Source organism: Periplaneta americana, chromosome 11 (genome assembly GCF_040183065.1).
Source record: "Periplaneta americana isolate PAMFEO1 chromosome 11, P.americana_PAMFEO1_priV1, whole genome shotgun sequence".
Lineage (NCBI taxonomy): Eukaryota > Metazoa > Arthropoda > Insecta > Blattodea > Blattidae > Periplaneta > Periplaneta americana.
In genome coordinates this window covers 99,669,365-99,685,137 of record NC_091127.1, presented here as the reverse complement: position 1 = coordinate 99,685,137, position 15,773 = coordinate 99,669,365, and the positions used below count along the sequence as shown (strand labels likewise).

The 15,773-nt window shown below is 33.4% G+C and overlaps 1 protein-coding gene across 2 annotated transcripts in view; it reads right to left on the bottom strand.

Moving 5' to 3' along the window:
• Positions 1–250: 250 nt before the first annotated feature.
• Positions 251–15,773, bottom strand: part of LOC138708622 (dipeptidase 1-like) — an 817,747-nt gene continuing 802,224 nt past the window's right edge. Inside the window, exon 7 of one of the 2 annotated variants that reach the window (XM_069838726.1) lies at positions 251–593. In XM_069838726.1, the coding sequence (XP_069694827.1) occupies positions 378–593 (216 nt within the window). In that variant the 3' untranslated portion in view covers positions 251–377. Of the gene's footprint in view, positions 594–7,180; positions 7,334–15,773 lie in introns of those variants that run through there. The other variant, XM_069838727.1, reaches the window with a different exon arrangement.

Genomic DNA, 15,773 nt, shown 5'->3' with positions numbered 1-15,773 from the left:
TTAGAGAATTAAACTATAACACTTTCCTTTCAGATATTAGTAATCCTTTTCCAATATTGAGAATTGGTATATAGGTTTTCAAATATTATTAATCCTTAAGAATTGGTGTATAAGTTGAGATTATTCTAAACATACATGTTACAAGAATATAACATAATTCCAGTGGTAGCTTATTGATTTGGGAGTGGTGGATTCATTACATGTTTGTATGATAAAACCTTAAACTGAACCTGGTCATTGGGGATGGGGATGTGCTTGGTAAAAGAAAATAGTAACAACATAAAATTATGCGTATATATTTATTCATAAAAAGAAATACAATGCATTGAGTATTGAAATATATTTTCAGTTAGTGAATCCCAATTTTGATAATGTTTTCACCAAAATTGAAGAAATTTCTTCCAAATTATACACATAACTGATGATAAATAATTTTTCCACACCCTTTGTATAAACACAACCAATAAGATGGCGCCAAGTGACGGGGTGTTTTCAGCATCCTTGCTGCAAATTGCCATGGAGACGGCGAGTTCATTTAAAATGCAGTTGTTTGTCCAAGCTTCTCGGAAACCATGTACATCATAATAGACGTTCTGAAAAAAAAGAACGGTGTAGCATCATACATATTGTAAATTGTATAATGTCACAGAAAATAGTAACACATACTTACATTTTTAAATATATGAAAGCACTTTATACATAATCCAATAGGAAACCTTGTACATCAATGGACGTCCTGAAACAAAATAAAAATGTGTAGCATGGTACTTATTGTAAATTATGTCACAGAAAAAAGTAACACATACTTACATTTTTAAACGTATGATATGAGTAAAAGCACTTTATACATAATCCAATAAGACACTTTGAACATTGTGTTCGAACAACGCTCTTACACCCTTTTTGCACACATCTCCTCCGACTTTTGAATGGGATATATTGTACCAAATGATTTATACCATCATATCGAGATTCTCTACTGTTATATGTAATCGGAGAACAAGTTAGTCTCACACCCGCTTTCTTTGTGATAAATATTGCAACTGATACGAAAATCGTAATCTTGTGACATGTATGTTACAACTTGTCGAAAATCGAAATCTTGTGACATATACGTTACACCTTGTCGAAAATAGTAATCTTGTGACATATACGTTACAGCTTGTCGAAAATCGTAATCTTGTGACATATACGTTACACCTTGTCGAAAATCGTAATCTTGTTACATATACGTTACACCTTGTCGAAAATCGTAATCTTGTGACATATACGTTACAACTTGTCGAAAATCGTAATCTTGTGACATATATGTTACACCTTGTTGAAAATCGTAATCTTGTGACATATACGTTAGACCTTGTCGAAAATCGTATTCTTGTGACATATACGTTACACCTTGTCGAAAATCGTAATCTTGTGACATTTATGTTACAACTTGTCGAAATTCGTAATCTTGTTGCGATAATGCAACACCATGTCGAAAATCGTAATCTTGTGGCATATACGTTACACCTTGTCGAAAATCGTAATCTTGTGGTATATAAGTTACAACTTGTCGAAAATCGTAATATTGTGACATATACGTTACAACTTGTCGAAAATCGTAATCTTGTTGCGATAATGCAACACAATGTCGAAAATCGTAATCTTGTGACATATACGTTACACCTTGTCGAAAATCGTAATCTTGTGGCATATACGTTACAACTTGTCGAAAATCGTAATTTTGTGGCATATATGTTACACCTTGTTGAAAATCGTAATCTTGTGACATATACGTTACACCTTGTCGAAAATCGTATTCTTGTGACATATACGTTACACCTTGTCGAAAATCGTAATATAGTGACATATATGTTACAACTTGTCGAAAATCGTAATCTTGTTGCGATAATGCAACACCATGTCGAAAATCGTAATCTTGTGACATATATGTTACAACTTGTCGAAAATCGTATTCTTGTTGCGATAATGCAACACCATGTCGAAAATCGTAATCTTGTGACATATATGTTACAACTTGTCGAAAAACGTATTGTTGTTGCGATAATGCAACACCATGTCGAAAATCGTAATCTTGTGACATATATGTTACACCTCGTCGAAAATCGTAATCTTGTGACATATACGTTACACCTTGTCGAAAATCGTTATCTTGTGACATATGTTACAACTTGTCGAAAATCGTAATCTTGTGACATATACGTTACACCTTGTCGAAAATCGTATTCGACAAGGTGTAACATATATGTCACAAGATTACGATTTTCGACATGGTGTTGACATTATCGCAACAAGAATACGATTTTCGACAAGTTGTAAGATATATGTCACAAGATTACGATTTTCTACATGGTGTTCCATTATCGCAACAAGAATACGATTTTCGACAAGTTGTAACATATATGTCACAAGATTACGATTTTCGACATGGTGTTGCATTATCGCAACAAGAATACGATTTGCGACAAGTTGTAACATATGTCACAAGATTACGATTTTCGACATGGTGTTGCATTATCGCAATAAAATTACGATTTTCGACAAGTTGTAACATATATGTCACAAGATTACGATTTTCGACAAGGTGTAACATATATGTCACAAGATTACGATTTTCGACAAGTTATAACGTACATGTCACAAGATTACGATTTTCGACAAGTTGTAACGTATATGTCACAAGATTACGATTTTCGACAAGTTGTAACTTATATACCACAAGATTACGATTTTCGACAAGGTGTAACGTATATGTCACAAGATTACGATTTTCGACATGGTGTTGCATTATCGCAACAAGATTAAGATTTTCGACAAGTTGTAACATAAATGTCACAAGATTACGATTTTCGACAAGGTGTAACGTATATGTCACAAGAATACGATTTTCGACAAGGTCTAACGTATATGTCACAAGATTACGATTTTCAACAAGGTGTAACATATATGTCACATGATTACGATTTTCGAGAAGGTGTTGCATTATCGCAACAAGAATACGATTTTCGACAAGGTGTAACGTATATGTCACAAGATTACGATTTTCGACAAGGTGTAACGTATATGTCACAAGATTACGATTTTCGACAAACTGTAACGTATATGTCACAAGATTACGATTTTCGACAAGGTGTAACGCATATGTCACAAGATTACGATTTTCGACAAGTTGTAACGTATATGTCACAAGATTACGATTTTCGTATCAGTTGCAATGTTTATCACAAAGAAAGCGGGTGTGAGACTAACTTGTTCTCCGATTACATATAACAGTAGAGAATCTCGATATGATGGTATAAATCATTTGGTACAATATATCCCATTCAAAAGTCGGAGGAGATGTGTGCAAAAAGGGTGTAAGAGCGTTGTTCGAACACAATGTTCAAAGTGTCTTATTGGATTATGTATAAAGTGCTTTTACTCATATCATATGTTTAAAAATGTAAGTATGTGTTACTTTTTTTCTGTGACATAATTTACAATAAGTACCATGCTACACATTTTTATTTTGTTTCAAGACGCCCATTGATGTACAGCTGTCAAAAAAAAAAGTGACCGCTCTCCTGAAACAAACTTCCCTTCGGGTATCTTCGCTACAATTCGGAGACAGGCGATGTTACATGTTGTTGGACCACGTTGCCTGATATCTACAGTTATAATTGAAGTATTCTGTGTGTTATCGATAGCATAATGGTAGCGTTCAGGCCTCTTATTCATGAGGTCCTACGTTCGACTACAACCACGTCCTTTTTATGTTCTTTTTTGTTCTGTTTTTGAGAGAGACAAACTATACATAATGGCTCCTTTCTCTTTTATGATTATTTTAGTAATTAACATCAGGTTCATTAATATATTATGCCATGACTTTATCATTATGATATTGTGGCTGCAAATGGAAAGAAAAAAGATTTTATTCTCAATAAAACTATCTTTCGTGGCATAAACAAAACAAATTTACTGGCGTCGGCCTTAAAACATTCAAACAATTAAGCGTTCAAAAAACAAAACAAAAAGCCACAATTCAATATTTAGTCTATCTTCCTCTTATCTCGATCATCTTGCAGTCGAGTGGGCATGGAATTGACTAGTCTTTGCAAATAGCGACTGTTTTTAGACACGATATTCCAGGCATTCTGAACATACATATATAAGTGTTCTGTCCATGGGCAGGTCTTTCATTGCAAACCCAGCAATCTCCAATCTTTCCTATTTTCTGCCTTCCTCTTACTCTCCGCATTATATCCACATATCCTAATGTCGTCTATTATTCTTTTCAAACAGAGACCCAAGCAATTACTCTTTATCTTTCTAATCAATTTCAGCATCATTCTTTCTTCACTCACTTTTTCAAACACAATTTTATTTCTTATTCTGTCTGTCCACTTCACACGCACCGTTCTTCTCCACATCCACATTTCAAATGCTTCAATTCGTTTCTCTTGATTTCGTCGTAATGTCCATGTTCCTTCCCCATACAATGCCACACTCCACACAAAGCACTTCACTAGTCTCTTTCTTAGTTCTTTTTCCAGAGGTCCGCAGTAGATCCTTCTTCTTCTATTAAAAGCTTGGGAAGGATAGGCCTAAATGCGGTAACATCCTGTTTCTTTCCGCACACCACTATCTCTTTCGCATCTTATTAAATTCCAGGAGGCCCAAGCTTGGACATGAGGAGAGTGGATTTGACTAATTGGGCCCTCCGGACTTCACCGAAAGTCACGGCAAGGGTTAAATATTAACTCTATCAGGACGTTTGACCCTATCAGAGATCGGGAAATCTCAATTAGCCTTTGCCCCCCGCATCCTGGACTAGCTTCTAAGAATCATCAGAAAATCTTAGAGTGTCATTGGGCCAATTTTTCCGAAAATGTTTCCACACTTTTGCTCTCGTAGCTCAGCGGACGAACGTCGGAATTTAGATGTCAACGTCTCAGGGTCAATTCCTCGTTATTTCTTTTCATTTTATTGTGGTTCAAGATAGTATAATGTAATAATACAAAAAAAAAAAAAAAACTAATAGCAGTATTATGCAACTGGATTTTTCCAAACCTAATATTAAATTTATGTTATTTATATCGCTAAAAACGATTACAATATAAATAACTTGAATATTATTTATACAGTATCACTAAAGAACGATAACACAATATAAATGATAAATATCGGTTTGTTTAATTAATATAAGATATTATATAATACGTATTTAATTATCTAAATAAAATAACCTATTTTACAAAGAAAGATGTTTATTTGTGTTATAATAATTACTTACATAGAATACAGATTATTTATATTGAGAAAGAACAATAACAATATAAATAACTTGAATATTATTTTATAATGCTAATCAAGGAAAACAATATAAATGATAACTTGAATATTATTTATATCGCTATAGAACGATAACAATATAAAAAACGTGAATATTATTCATATCGGTATTTCACAGATTTATTACATATGTATTTAAGAAATTGTAGAAGAATAGTGATTAGTAACAGTGTCCTATTTATTCTTCTTGGAGCCAAATTTGTAACTTTTAAAAGTGTGGTTACTATGTTGAAGTGTATGTGTTGCAACGGATGCTTGATTTGTTATGTATGTGAGTCAGTTATGGGATGCTTGATGTCGTCGCAATGTCGTAATTATAGTTTGATTGAGTTTGTGTGACTATTGTGTATTAATTTATTATGTATGGTACGGAAAGCTGCATATTTGTGTTATAGAAGTGTTACGTATGTGTGTTGTTAATGTTTTTGTATGTTTCAAATTGATAACTGATATTTGTTTTGCAATCGCTATACCTAATTTAAGGATTGTTTATGTTTTGTTTACATGGCGTAAGCTAATTTAATTTTCTTTTCCATTTCTCTTTATTATAATCTTTTTTTGTGTATAAAACTATAGCCCTAACATACATATGTAAAATAGGGCTAACCCCCATTGGAGATACAATGATAATTATTATTCATATCGTTATAATACGATAACAGAATACAAATGATGACCTGAATTTTATTCATATCCCTAAAGAATGATAGCAAAATATAAATAACGTGATATCCATAAAGAATGATAACTGGATATAAATGATAATTTGAATATCATTTACATCGCTAAAGAACGATTAAAAAATAAAATGAAAACTTGAAGAAGGCCCGAACCCACGACCTTTGAATCATTAAACAAGCACTCTACCGCTGGTCTACGAGGCGCAGATATGGAACACTGTCATAGTTTCGGAACTGCTTGTACAAGCACATGCATCGTGTAACATCGCCGCGACCCGAAGTGGACTTTGAAAATATTCGCTGTTCACGAGTGCGGCCACTTTTTTTTTTGACAGCTGTACAAGGTTTCCTATTGGATTATGTATAAAGTGCTTTCATATATTTAAAAATTTAAGTATGTGTTACTATTTTCTGTGACATTATACAATTTACAATATGTATGATGCTACACCGTTCTTTTTTTTTCAGAACGTCTATTATGATGTACATGGTTTCCGAGAAGCTTGGACAAACAACTGCATTTTAAATGAACTCGCCGTCTCCATGGCAATTTGCAGCAAGGATGCTGAAAACACCCCGTCACTTGGCGCCATCTTATTGGTTGTGTTTATACAAAGGGTGTGGAAAAATTATTTATCATCAGTTATGTGTATAATTTGGAAGAAATTTCTTCAATTTTGGTGAAAACATTATCAAAATTGGGATTCACTAACTGAAAATATATTTCAATACTCAATGCATTGTATTTCTTTTTATGAATAAATATATACGCATAATTTTATGTTGTTACTATTTTCTTTTACCAAGCACATCCCCATCCCCAATGACTAGGTTCAGTTTAATCATTGACATTCTCTCAATCATCCTTAGGTTTTATCATACAAACATGTAATGAATCCACCGCTCCCAAGTCAATAAGCTACCACTGGAATTATGTTATATGCTTGTAACATGTATGTTTAGAATAATCTCAACTTATACACCAATTCTTAAGGATTATTAATAATTGAAAATCTATATACCAATTCTCAATATTGGAAAAGGATTACTAATATCTGAAAGGAAAGTGTTATAGTTTAATTCTCTAAACGAACCTAACCCTTTTGTTATGTGAGATGGAAATGGATGGTTAAGACATAGAAGAAATTACAGTGCAAAACTATTTCCAAAAAGAACATTTATTACAATTCGAACATTCTTCATAATCAAGCTTAACATTCACCACGCTTCATCATGGTCATTTTTTTTACACTCAGAGCATTTAAATTGTGCGATTTCTTCTTCTTCAGCTCAAACCGATACTGGAGATGCAGTATCATCTAAATTAAAATAAAAAATAAATATTGTGAGACATTATTAACGCTATGGCTGCTATTACACTACCAAATTTTTTTTGACAAAGATCTTTTATAAAATATGTGATAGTGTAATAGTTGTATAAATTCGAGCGTATTATTCATCATCTTGCCCCCCCCCCTCCCACTGCTTTCTAAACTTGTTCAATGTCAATTATTCCAAACTGCAATACTTCTTTCATTACACTTCTAAATAATTCACCTCATCATCCAGCCATATTACCTCCAAGGTCATTATCAAAAACATGTTTTTTATCAATACTCAGCAATTTCATCGTCGGATGTGACATTGCATAATATTTGCACACATAGCAGATAGCTATTATTTACTTGTAATCAATACAATATTTGTGTAACACAAGACGCCGGATGTCAATTAACAGCTTGCATATTATTTGCATCATGCAATATTTGTGTAATGTAACACGTTCCAGGTGTTTCAAAAACATATTTTTATCATTACTCAGCAATTCCATCGTCGCCGGAAGTGATTCTGCAAGCTTGCATAATATTTGCACACTTATGCATATGTAATAACATTACACAACATATACATCTACATTGATTTATCTGCTACAATTACTGTATTACGAAATAATAATGTCACATTCTGATGAATTTAATGTTGGTAATAATGTATGGCTTAAATTAAATACGCTAAACAAACCACTCAATTTTACTTCAAAATGTATTACATTGGAATAATAATAAAATGAGAAGAATGTGTTTAATTTACAAGTGTGCTAGATTATTATTTTTTATAAATTGGCTTAAAGTACAACCATTTACGTCATAAATAATTCCCCCATTCCAATTTCAATTAACATTTTATAAATTGGCTTAAAGCACAACCATTTACGCCATAAATAATTCCCCCATTCCAATGTCAATTAACACTTGTGAATTTCCCTTACCCATTACTATTTAACAATTACTTTACTATTACATTAGAATTTTATCAAATCCCCCCCCCCATTTCCAACTTCAGATACTCCAACTTCAATTACATATTTACAACGTCGCACTTTAATCTTCTTTATGACGAATAATAATAATAATAATAATAATAATAATAATAATAATAATGAGAAGAAGAAGAAGAAGAAGAAGCAATTACTATATTACGAACTGCTTCGGTAATAATGTATGGCTTAAAATAAATCCAATAAATGTTACTTCAAAATGTATTAAAGTATTAATCAATCCAATAAATGTTACTTCAAAATGTATTAAATTGGAACCATAATAATAATAATAATAATAATAATAATAATAATAATAATAAGGTGGCCATTATTCAGCACTTGCGTCTTCACCGGATGTGAAGTAACAGCTTGCATATTATTTGCATCATGCAATATTTGTGTAATATGACACGTTGCAGGTGCTTAAAGAACATGATTTTATCATTACTCAGCAATTGCATCGTCGCCGGAAGTGATTCAGCAAGCTTGCATAATATTTGCACACTTCTGCATTACACAACATATACATCTACATTGATTTATCTGCTACAATTACTGCCCTAAATCATAATAATGTCACATTCTGATGAATTTAATGTTGGTAATAATGTATGGCTTAAATTAAATACGCTAAACAAACCACTCAAAATGTATTACATTGGAATAATATGAGAAGAATGTATGTGTTTAATTTACAAATGTGCTAGATTAATTTTTTTATAAATTGGTTTAAAGTACAACCATTTACGCCATCAATAATTCCCACATTCCAATTTCCATTTCCCATTACTATTTATCAATTCAATTACCAGTACATTAGAATCTTAATTTTTTATCAGTTACTCAACAATTGGCTTAAAGTACATTTTTACCCCCCCTCTCCCATTTCCAACTTCAATTACAAATTTATAACGTCACTTCAGCCACATCCTGTTTAATTTACAAGTGTGCTAGATTAATTTTTTATCCATTTATGTCCCACATTCCAACACCCATTCCCCAATCAATTAAATTACCATTACATTAGAATCTTAAGAAAAAGAATGTATGTGTTTAAGTGTGATAGATTAATTCTTCGCCGGATGTGTAATATTTGCACACATAGCAGTTTTCAATCATGTATGAACTTGTGTCTTTCACCTGAGAACAATTGCTGGATATGACTCAGCATTATATTTGCACACATAGCAACATTGATGAGATAAACATGTATGAACTTGTCATGCCACAACATACCTGCACGTCACACTTTAACCTTGAACTCTTAGATTGCCATTTATGACGTTACGCCCCTTTCTTACGTCATAATTTCCACATTGAGGAGATAAACATCATACCCGCATGACGTCACACTTTAATCTTGACGTAATTTAAGTTACGCCCCTTTCCTACGTCATAATTTAAGCCCCCCACCCCCTCCGTGATGTCATACTCTGGGAGACAGTTAGTACTATGACGTCACATGGGAGCCAGTTAGTACTATGACGTCACTTGCGGAGCCATGGGAGCCATTAGGAGCGAGTTAGTACCCATCATTTCTTATCTACTATTATCAACATGCTCTCTCCAAGAAAGTTTGTAGTTTAAATATACTCCTAGATATTTACAACATTGTCCTTGCAGAATTACAACGTCATTGAATTCGTAGTTTAGACTAGTTTCTTCTCGGGTTTTACCACAATGTTACAGATGTACTGCCTGGTAACAGATGTAGGCCAACATATCAGTCAAAAACTCAATCTGTGTATAATACATTGAAAATAAACAAAATCTAGCAATAATTTCGGAAGCAGGCACAAATATTCAAGCAGAAAGGCGAAAATTAGACACTATGTCTTGGGTCACTTTCTTAGTAACCGGCATACCAAAATCATCTCCGTTCCTAGAATGTCAAAACTGTTTCTTGTATCATCACAATACCGTTATTTGTACCAACAGATTACACTATTTCTAGCTGTTTTGCATAACAATATTTCTGAAACGCTACTGTAATATCTACTAAGCTTCATCACTCAATTAGTAGCCTCTTATAACTTCAGGAAACGTAGTACGTATGTGGTATAGGACACACGCACTTTTTGATCGGAAGGGAAACTTTCTTGAACTTGTATAAGAACTTCATATCTCCCAGTCTCTCCCCAAGCTCTTTAGTTATATCTCTGAGCCAGAGTGTGGAACATTTTGCACTTTGTCCTTGTGTTCCTTCACACGATATCCAGGCACGAGAACTCTCGGTCTACAGGAACTACAATATTGTAACATCAAGCTTTGAAGAAATTTCTTTGTCCCAGATTGCGTGGTTCTCCTAAGATAATGCTTGATAGCAATGTTTAAAATTATGCTTGTAACGTCATGTCGCAAACTTTTACATCCAGGTTTGTAACAAAGTAACAGAAAAAATACGTTTCATATAACAACATAGTATAGGGTAGTTCACCCTATTGTCAACCACCTCCCAGTAGTCAGCCATCTTGGCATAATTATGAAAAAAATAAGTACATCAAAGAATATGTACATATTCTGTTGGCTCACCAGTACTCTGCCATTCTTTGTCCAGCCCTCGAACCTCTAGTAACCTCTGATGTGAAAAATATAAAGCAATAGTTAGCACCTAAACATGTTGTGGAGAGCACCATGTTGTTGTTGTGTGATATTCTTGTGCGTTGAACAACGTGCAGTGTCATTTTATTACGTCAGTATTTCGTTGTTATAAGTCATAACCACTTAAAACAGTGATTGAGTGACTTGAAATATTCTAGAATAGTTAAATGAGCACTGAATTTGTGTTTTAAAAGTTTTAAATTAAGTATTTCAATGGAGCTGACTATAGGAGACTTCAGTAAGATAGAGAAGCCAGTAGTCAGCCTAGGCGGCTGACTACTGGAGCTATGGCTCACACTGAGTTTAAAGACCATTTTCTGTCATCTGCAAGCTTAAAGCCTGGCCTTTAATGTCAGACCATGGTATTTTGGTTTAAATACATAAAACCCAGTAGTCAGCCTAGTAAGACACATAGGCTGACTATTGGTATCTTGATTTACCTATAGTCAGCCACCATCTCAAATATTAAAATCTAAATAAAATAATGTAATAATAATAATAGTGTAGAACTCATGAGAAGTTACCTACACCTTGCTTCCTAAATATACATTTTACAGATAGGCCTATAAATAAAAATGTTTTCGACTAAAAAGGTGAAACGACCGATTCACCAATATGAAGAGAGGGCGTTAGTGGAAGCTTTGCTTGAGATTCGGCAAAATAATTTAAACATTGGTAAGGGACATTGCCAGAGGGACAAAATTTTGAAGAGCATCTGTTCTGGCCAGGTCCCTTATCAAATACAAAAAAGGAACATGTTAAAGAGAGAGTTCCATGTACTATTTCATCAGTACATAATTGCATTTAAACCTCCCTCTCTTGAAGGTTACATCATAGAACCTACTGTGAGATTCGAATCGCATGAACACGAGGGGAAATATATATTATATACCTTCCATAAATTTTTATGAGGAAAAATACCATCTGGAATCCATCGTCATTACGGGACTAATGATAGGAGCCCGTGGGACCATACCCGGGTTCCTAGTCGACTTCTGTAAATCTTTTGGCCTGAAAAAAGGTATTTTAAGAGATCTAAGAATTGCAACACTCAAAGGATCAATAGTTATTTTCAGGTATCATACATATGCACCATGACTTTAATTCGCATCTTCTTGACGTTACTTCGTTTATTAACACTTGTTTAAATATAATTCAAATTGTTATTTTTCACTCTAACAACAATGTTTCACTAAGCCTCAACGCATATTTTAGTTGTATTTATTGTTTCATGGCATTCTTTGCTAATGACAACCTGTAGTTGTTACAGGAAGAAATTAATACATAATATAATATAATATAATATAATATAATGTAATGACAAATTACAAATATTTTAATGCAAGCAAAAAATACATACAGTAACAGATATTTTACAACACTATTGCAATAATCATATATGAATATTCTTCAAAATTCGATATAATATAATACAATATAATAATAAGTGCTTTGTGTGGAGTGTGGTTTGTCTGGGGCAGAAACATAGACATTACGACCAAGAGAAGAGAAAGGACTAGAAGCAATTGAAATGTGGATATGGAAAAGAATGAAGTGTGTGAAATGGATGGAAAAAACAAAAAACGAAGCTGTGTTGAAAAAAGTGGGTGAAGAAAGATTAATGCTGGAACTGATCAGGAAAAAGAAGCAGAAGAAAAAAAGAAATTGGCTGGGTCATTGGCTGAGGAGAAAGTGCTTACTGAAGGATGCACTGGAAGAAATGGTGAATGGGAGAAGAGTTTGGGACAGAAGACGCTATCAGATGACAGACGACATTAATATATATGGATCATATGTGGAGACTTAGAGGAAGGCAGAAAATGGAAAGAGTGGAGAGAGCTGAGTTTGCAGTAAAAGACCTGCCCTTGGGCAGAACAGTAAATGAATGAATGAATGAATGGAATAAAAATATAATAATAATAATAATAATAATAATAATAATAATAATAATAGTAATTGTAATAATAATAATAGTAATAATAATAATAATAATAATAATAATAATAATAATAATAATAAAGAAGGAAACAGGCAAAATTGCAATTCTTACAGGATCCAGTTGAGGAGAAGAGAGATAATTATTTCAATGAAAGAGGGGAAGCAAGTCGTACACTTAGGAATAAAAAGAGAGGTTACTTGAAGGAAAAACTGAATGAGGTAGAAACAAATAGTAAGAATAAAAACATTCGGGATTTATATAAGGGTATAAAGGAATTTAAGAATGGATATCAGCCAAGGGTAGACGTGATCAAGGATGAGAATGGTGACTTGCTTGCAGACTCTCCATCAGTCCTGAATAGATGGAAAAACTATTTTGCGCAACGACTAAATGTACAGCTGTCAAAAGAAAAAGTGGCCGCTCTCCTGTATCAAAGTTCCCCTCGGGTATCTTCGCTACAATTCGGAGACAGGCGATGTTACATGTTGTTGGACCACGTTGCCTGATATCTACAGTTATAATTGAAGTATACTGTGTGTTATTCGATAGCATAATGGTAGCATTCAGGCCTCTTATTCATGAGGTCCTGCGTTCGACTACAACCTGGTGCTTTTTATGTCCTTTATTTGTTCTGTTTTTGAGAGAGACAAACTAGACATAATGGCTCCTTTTTCTTTTATGATTATTTTAGTAATTAACATCAGGTTCATTAATATATTATGCCATGACTTTATCATTATCATTATGATATTGTGGCTGCAAATGGAAAGAAAAAAGATTTTATTCTCAATAAAATATCTTTCGTGGCATAAACATAACAAATTTACTGGCGTCGGCCTTAAAATATTCAAACAATTAAGCGTTCAAAAAACAAAACAAAAAGCCACAATTCAATATTTAGTCTATCTTCCTCTTATCTCGATCATCTTGCAGTCGAGTGGGCATGGAATTGACTAGTCTTTGCAAATAGCGACTGTTCTTAGACACGATATTCCAGGCATTCTGAACATACACACATAAATGTTCTGTCCATGGGCAGGTCTTTAACTGCAAACCCAGCAATCTCCAATCTTTCCTATTTTCTGCCTTCCTCTTACTCTCCGCATATGATCCACATATCCTAATGTCGTCCATTATTCTTTTCAACCAGAGACCCAACCAATTCCTTTTTCTCTTTCTAATCAGTTTCAGCATCATTCTTTCTTCACTCACTTTTTCAAACACAATTTTATTTCTTATTCTGCCTGTCCACTTTACACGCACCGCTCTTCTCCACATCCACATTTCAAATGCTTCAATTCGTTTCTCTTCATTTCGTCGTAATGTCCATGTTCCTTCCCCATACAATGCCACACTCCACACAAAGCACTTCACTAGTCTCTTCCTTAGTTCTTTTTCCAGAGGTCCGCAGAAGATCCTTCTTCTTCTATTAAAAGCTTCCTTTGTTCATGTTTGCAGTTTTCTTAGGAAGGATAGGCCTAAATGCGGTAACATCCCGTTGCTTTCCGCTCACCACAATCTCTTTCGCATTTTATTAAATTCCAAGGGGCTCAAGCGTGGAGATGAGGAGAGTGGATTTGACTAATTGGGCCCTCCGGACTTCACCGAAAGTCACGGCAAGGGTTAAATATTAATTCTATCAGGATGTTTGACCCGGTCAGAGACCGGGAAATCTCAATTAGCCTTTGCCCCCCGCATCCTGGACTAGCTTCTACGAATCATCAGAAGATCTTAGAGTGTGATTGCGCCAATTTTTCCAAAAATGTTTCCACACTTTTGCTCTCGTAGCTCAGCGGACGAACGTCGGAATTTAGATGTCAACGTCTCAGGTTCAATTCCTCGTTACTCCTTTTCATTTTATTGTGGTTCAATTGTATGTAATAATACAAAAAGAAAAACTAATACCAGCATTATGCAACTGGATTTTTCCAAACCTAATATTAAATTTATGTTATTTATATCGCTAAAGAACGATTACAATATAAATAACTTGAATATTATTTATACAGTCTCACTAAAGAACAATAACAGAATATAAATGATAAATATCGGTTTGTTTAATTAATATATTGCGAAAGAACAATAACAATATAAATAACTTGAATATTGTTTTGTAATGCTAATGAAGGAAAACAGAATATAAATGATAACTTGAATATTATTTAAATCGCTAAAGAACGATAACAATATAAAAAACGTGAATATTATTCATATCGGAATTTCACAGATATATTACAGATGTATTTAAGGAATTGTAGAAGAATAGTAATTAGTAACAGTGTCCTATTTATTCTTCTTGGAGCCAAATTTGTAACTTTTAAAAGTGTGGTTACTATGTTGAAGTGTATGTGTTGTAACGGATGCTTGATTTGTTATGTATGTGAGTCAGTTATGTGATGCTTGATGTCGTCGCAATGTCGTAATTATGGTTTGATTGTGTTTGTGTGACTATTGTGTATTAATTTATGATGTATGGTACGGAAAGCTGCATATTTGTGTTATAGAAGTGTTACTTATGTGTGTTGTTAATGTTTTTGTACGTTACAAATTGATACCTGATATTTGTTTTGCAATCGCAATACCTAATTTACGGATTGTTTATGTTTTGTTTACATCGCGTAAGCTAATTTAATTTTCTTTTCCATTTCTCTTTATGCTTATCTTTTTTGTGTATAAAACTATAGCTCTAACATTCATATGTAAAATACGGCTAACCCCCATTGGAAATACAATAATAATTATTATTCATATCGTTATAATACGATAACAGAAACAAATGATGGCCTGAATTTTGTTCATATCTGTAAAGAACGATAACAAAATATAAATAACGTGATATCCTTAAAGAACGATAACTGGATATAAATGATAATTTGAATATCATTTACATCGCTAAAGA